Source organism: Nannospalax galili, unplaced genomic scaffold, assembly GCF_000622305.1.
Source record: "Nannospalax galili isolate Female #2095 unplaced genomic scaffold, S.galili_v1.0 scaffold417, whole genome shotgun sequence".
Lineage (NCBI taxonomy): Eukaryota > Metazoa > Chordata > Mammalia > Rodentia > Spalacidae > Nannospalax > Nannospalax galili.
In genome coordinates, this window is record NW_008340785.1 from 4,999,699 (window position 1) to 5,006,512 (window position 6,814).

Genomic DNA, 6,814 nt, shown 5'->3' on the forward strand with positions numbered 1-6,814 from the left:
TATTTTAAAAAAATTAACACCCCCCCAAACAAGTTTGAGTTAAAGTTGATTACTATTAATGTTAAGCTGTCAAATTTGACTGACCTGCTGAGTGATTAGAGGATGACACAGCATTAGCAATGTGAGGATAAATAAATTCATGCTCGTACTCTTTACTGTGTCAAATCATTCCCACTGTTCTTCCATTGAGAACACACCTTTTTCTTTTAGGAAAATCCAGCTGTGAAAAAGCCATTATGCAGTTAAATAAAATGACACTTATGTAATCCAAGCATTCATCTGAAAAAATATTGGAAAGGCCCTGGGGGAAGGACTTGGTTCCATTTTATGAATGACACCACCTATCTACCTGAAGGTGGAACTATGAGGAAAGAAGGGACTGTGAAACCTGAGCTCCCAGGGTCTCCGGACAGCTTACATTTTTGCTCATAAAAGTAAAATACAGCTTATAATAAGAAAACCTTTGCGTAAACCTGAAATATGCGTATGTATAGAGTGTGACTGATACTCAGCATTGTGCTGCTTTTTTTTATGATTAACTGATAAACTTTAATTCTTCAACAGCATCAGGTAAGAGCAGTTATAAAAGGTTTCTACAGTGCCCTATGATTCAGAGAACTTCACAACTGACTGCTGGGGTAGGAATATGTCCTTAAAACGCAATTTAAAATCAACTACTTTCATCTCAGGTAGAAGTCAGCAGGGTCTGGAACAGATACAGAGCACACCTGGTAGCTGGAAAGGCAGCCTCTGGTGACCTTGCTGTGGGCACATAACAAGGGCACCTTCTTATTACTTGGAGTTACCACAGGCTTGCCAATTTGGTCCAAGACAAGGTCAATGATCTCCTTGCCAATGGTGTCCTGCCCACGGCCATAGTTATTGGCAGCATCTTCCTTGCCTGTGATGAGCTGCTCAGGGTGAAAGAGCTGGCGGTAGGTACCAGTGCAAACTTCATCAATTACCGTAGGTTCCAGGTCTACAAACACTGCCCTGGGCACATGCTTGCCAGCACCTGTGTCACTGAAGAAGGTGTTGAAGGAGTCATCTCCTCCCCAAATGGTCTTTTCACTTGGCATCTGGCCATCAGGCTGGATGCCATGTTCCAGGCAGTAGAGCTCCCAGCAGGCGTTTCCGATCTGAACACCAGCCTGGCCAAAGTGGATGGAGATGCACTCAGCATATTTGGTCCTTAAAGAGGTTGGCGGAAACGGAGGAAGCAAAGGGAGGACGACAGAGATCTCTCACCAACAGACTGCCAAGGAGTCCGGAGGAGAAGTCTGTGTTGTTTTTCAATTGAAATTAAGCAGCCTATTTGGATCAAGTTCCTACGGAAAGCCCCAGGACACTGAGGCAAATCTACTTCAACCTAGCACAGGTGATATTGTTAAAGAAATATGTTCTCAATAGTGTAAAATAATTTGTGTAAAGTTCCTAGTGGTGATGTGGGGAAAGACTTCACTGCTGTGGACAGGAAATAAAGATGAATAACATCAATTAGTCCTTTATGTATGTGTGTGGCTCTACTTCTGACTGAGGATCTGCATAACAACCAAAGGATCCCTGGCTACCAGTTGTTCGAACTGCAAAGCACTGAGAGTCGTTTAAGTGCGGCAGAGGATTGACTGAGAAGCTGTATGAATCTCAGTCATTTCAAACATGCTCCAAGGAACTATAATTGTACAGTGGTTTAAATCACCAATGCCCTGTGACAAACACATACATTCCAAGGAAATCTCACGGGAAGAGAGTAAATAGAGTGTGGAGAACCGAGGTAGGAACTGACTCCGGAATAAATGGAGCGAGATATTGGGCTCTGATTTGTTTGAGGAACTTGTGTGGCTGGTCTGACCCAGATTTCCTCATTGTGTTTCACTGAGCCTTGCTGTGGAAGAATAACCATTGTTTTGGGTCAAAGCCAATTTTTAATGTTTGTTCCTTACTGTACCTGGAAAGAAAGAAAGTTATCTTCAAAAGTTGAAATGGATAGCCTTCATTTATGCCATTTAGAAGTTTAAGCCAGGTGTGGTGGCACACACCTTTCATCCCAGTGCTTAGGAGGCAGAGGCAGGCGGATCTCTGTGAGTTCAAGGCCAGCCCAGTCTACATAGTGAGTTCCAGGCCAGCTGGGGCTACAGGGAGACCCTGTCTTAAAAGACCAAAAACAAAAAAAACAAGTTTTTTTAAAGCTTAATTAGTAATAGTTCCAACATAAGATATTGTTAAACTAGAAGTTAAAACTGGAGTTAGTATTTCATGAGAGAAATAAGAGCGGGGGCTGCATGTCATACCTTGCTTTCTACCACTGACTGAGTTAGCTTGTGTTGTGTGGAGTAGCCACACTGTAATCTATGTTCAAATATTATGTTTCAAATTAGTCTATTTTCAAATTACACCTGGTGAGGTACTTGGATGCCCCTCTCCTATCTGCACCTCCGCTTACTCTCCTTGCCCAATTTAATGTACTCTATTACACATATGTATTAGTCACTTTTCTGTTGCTGTGATAGAAACACTGACCCAAGCAGCTAATAGAAGGAAGAGTTTATTTAAGCTTACAGTTCCGGGGGAATTACAGTCCATCATGGCAGGGAGGCATGGTGCCTGGAGGTGCTGGAGCAGGAGCAGCAGAAGCTAAGCTCTCATATCATCATGGAGGAAGCAAGAGAGTGACTTGACTGGAGATCTGGCAAGGCTTAAGAACTCTCTAAACCCACCCCCAGTGACGTGCTTCCTCCAGGATAGCCACGCCTTCTAAAACCTCCCAAAACAGTACCATCCTCTGGGGACAAAATATCCAAACACTTGAAGCCTATGGGGGACATTTCCATTCAAACCACCACTACATATATATATATGTTTCCCATATATACATATATGTGTATCCTATATATACATATGGGATATATAGCCCATAGAGTCTAATTTGTGTCCCCAAATGTACTTTAGTGTGGATCCATTCACTGAAGCCTGATTAACCTACCAAGACTCACCCTTCCCAGCAGCCACTGGTTTCCAATAATTCCTCAGGTAGGGTTGGGATTTCTTACCCACTTTTCCATGTCTATCCTGAGATTTTTGTCTGGTTTGAGCTTGCCTGGAACCTGTACATGCTGTCACCATTGCTATGAGTGTCTATGAGTAACTGACCAGCTGTCTGGAAAACTATATTTCCTTGTGATTTTCCATCACTCCGGTTCTTAACAATATTTCTGCCCCCTCTTCCACAGTGATCCTTGAGCCTTGGGAGGCAGAAGTTTGATATACGTGTCCTATTTGGGGATAAGTACTCTGCAGCCTCTTGTGCTCTGTGCATTGGCTAGTTGTGGGTGTCTGTGCTAGTCACTGCTGCATAAGGAAGCTTCTCTGTTAAGAGTTTAGAGATACCTGAATCTGCAAATTTCATAATTTTGTTTTTTTTTAAGCTGAGTAATATTCCATTGTGTATATGTACACAATGTATATACATAGTTGATGAACATCTAGGTTGTTTCCAATTCCTGGGTATTATGAAAAAGGCAGGAGTGAACATGAATGAACAGGCATTTCTATAGTAAATGTAGAGTCTTTTGGATATACACCCAAGAGTGGTATGGCTGGATTACATGGGAGATCAATTTCTAGTCTTTTGAAGACTCTCTGTACTGATTTTTATAGTGGCTGAATCAGTTTGAATACCCACCAACAGTGGTAAGAGTTCTCCTTTCTCCACATCCTCACCAGCACTGGTTCTTGTTTGTTTTTTAATATCTACCTTTTGAAGACTCTCCGTACTGATTTTTATAGTGGCTGAATCAGTTTGCATACCCACCAACAGTGGTAAGAGTTCCCCTTTCTCCACATCCTCACCAGCACTGGTTCTTGTTTGTTTTTTAATATCTTAGCCATTCTGAGTGGGGTAAGATGATATCTCAAAGTGATTTTAATTTGCATTTTTGTGATGACTACAGATGTTGAACATTTTTAAAAACTTATTTCTCAGCCATTTGTGTTTCATCCTTAGAGAATTTCCTGTTCAGTTCCTTTCCCCATTTTTAAAATTGGGTTGAGTTTTTGGTGTTTAGTGTTTTTTGAGTTCTTTATATATTCTAGACACTAACTCTCTGTCAGAGGTCTAGCTGGTAAAGAGCCTTTCCCATTCTGTAAGTTGTCTCTTTTTGAATTATAATGTTCTTTCCTATACAGAAGCTTTTTAGTTTCTTCTGGTCTCCTTTGTTGTTGAACTAATGCTTGAGTTATAGGAGTCCTTTCCAGAAAGTCCTTTCCTGTACCTAGAGTTTGCAATGTATTCCCTACTTTCTCCTCTATCTGATTTGGGGTATTGGGTCTTAGCTGAGGTCCTTGATCTATTTGGTTTGTGTTTTGTGCATGGTGAGAGACAGGGATCTACTTTTAGTCTTCTGCATGCTGCCATCTAGTTTGTGTCCCAACATTTTGGTGTGTTGTGCTTTCACTTTCATTCAATTTTAAAGATTTTCATTCTAAGATTTTAAAAATTTCCTTCCTCATTTCTCCTGTGACCCAATTTTTATCCAGTAGTGTATTTCCTAGCTTCCATGAATTTGTGTGTGTTTTCCCATTTTTGTTGTTGTTGATATCTAGCTTTTTTTCCCTTTGTGGTTGGATAGAATACAGGATGGTATTTCAATTTTTTTTTAATTTGTGGAGAGTTGCTTTGTGTCCTAATATGCAATCAAAATGGGGGAAAGTTCCATGGGCTGTGGAGAAGAAAATGTATTCCTTGGTGTTTGGGTGAAATATTCTGTAGATGTCTCTAAGGTCTATTTGATTTATGGTGTCATTTAACATCAGGGTTTCTCTATTTAGTTTTTTTTCTAATTGACCTGTCTACACCCACTATTACTATGTTGGAGTCAATGTGAAATTTTAGAATTAACAAAATTTCTTTTATAAAATCAGGTGCCTCTGTGTGTGGTACACAGATGTTTAGAACCATAATATCTTCTTGGTGGATGTTTCTTTAATGAATACAAAGTGACTTTCCCTCTCTTTTCTGACTAGTTTTAGTTTGAAGTCTACTTTGTCAGATATTAGACTAGCTATACCTGCTTGTTTCTTAGTTCTGTTTGCTTATAATACTTTTTGTATTCTTTTGCCCTAAGGTGGTATCAATCATTATTGGTGAGGTACATTTCTTGGAGGCAGCAAATTGATGGATCCTTTTTTCGAATCCAATCAGTTAACTTGTATCTTTTTATTGGTGAGTTGAAGTCATTAATATTGAGGGTTATAATTGACCAATGTTTACTAATTCCTGTTATGTTGGTGTTATAATGTTGTTTTCTTAGACCTGTTTTGTTGACTATTCTGGGAGAATTGGTGTTTAATCTTCTCTTCTGATCAAAGTATTTCACTGAGTAGTCTCTGTAGCACTCGTTTTGTGGACATAAATTCCTTAAAGTTGTTTTTATCATGGTAAGTTTGTTCTTTCTCTTTCCAATTATTATGGATAGTTTTGCTGGATATAGTAGTCTGGACAGAAATCTGTTATTTATGACTTTAAGACATTGGTCCATGCCCTTCTGGCTTTCATAGTTTCCATTGAAAAGACAGCTGCCCAAGCTTGCCTTCAAGATCTGATATTCTTTGTTCTATTTCTTCCACTTCTTATTTATTTCTTACCTCTAAACTTTTTATTTTAGTTGCTGAGTTTTTTATTTCACTTTTTATTTCAGTTTGGCTTTTTTCAGAGATTCTGTCTCCTTACTGAATTCTAATTTCATGTTTTTTTATTCAGTTTTTTATTCATATCCTTCTTGAGCTTATTGAACATATTTACAATTATTATTTTGAAATCATTGTCTTGTGTATCCACTAAATTGTCATTCTCAGGAAATAGTATGATAAGGTTGTTGACTTCCTGCCAAGACTGGAGAGGAACACATATCCAAGGCAGGAAAGGATCTTGATCAAGACTAAGTTTTAAGATAGTGGGGTACCAGGAAGTCTCAGGAATAGGAGGGTTTAATGCTGTTTTTGACATGTAAACCAATAGAACAGAATAGAGGACCTAGAAATAAGCTCTGATGGTTATAGACACCTAATTTTGACAAATCATTAATATACACTGGAGAAAAGATAACCCCTATACAAGTGATGGTGGGAAAATGATATCCACACATAGAAGAATGAAACCAGATTGATAGCTCTAATCTTGAATAAGAATCTATTTAAATGGATCAAAGCTTAACATAAGACCTGAAATTTTAAAAGCAAAGTACTTTAAGACACAGGCATAGGCAAGGACTTTCTGAAAAGTTCTCCAATAGTACAGGAAATAGCCCTAAGAATTGACAAATGTGATTGCATGAAATGAAGAAACTTATGCTTAGCAAAGGAAACTATTACCTGAGTGAAGAGAAAACCTACAGATGGGAAAAAAATCTTCACAAATTATGCATCAGACAGAGAACTAATACTAGGATATACAAAGAACTATAAAAAAAATCCAAAAACATAACAAAAGAAAACAAACAAGCAAATAAGAAAACAAAACAGAACACAAACCTAAACAAGTCAATGAATAAATGGGATGGACAGTTCTCAAAAACAGAAATGCAAATAGGCCATATATGCTTGAAAATTTGTTAATGTTATTAGCCATCAGGAAAATGAAAATTAAAACTGCATTGAGAGTCCATCTTATCCCAGTCAGAATGGCTGTCATCAAAAAAATAAATGATAATAAATGTTGGCAAGAATGCAGGGGAAAAGGAACTCTTATTCACAACTGGTGGGAGTGTAAATTTGTCTAGCCATGATGGAAATCACTAGGGAGGTTACTCAATATATA

The 6,814-nt window shown here is 38.5% G+C and overlaps 1 protein-coding gene across 1 annotated transcript in view; it reads right to left on the reverse strand.

Moving 5' to 3' along the window:
- Positions 1-680: 680 nt before the first annotated feature.
- LOC103736321 (tubulin alpha chain-like) overlaps positions 681-6,814 on the reverse strand; it is a 21,553-nt gene continuing 15,419 nt past the window's right edge. Inside the window, exon 2 of the mRNA XM_008835802.1 lies at positions 681-1,191. Coding sequence (XP_008834024.1) covers positions 681-1,191 — 511 coding nt within the window. The remainder of the gene's footprint in view (positions 1,192-6,814) is intronic.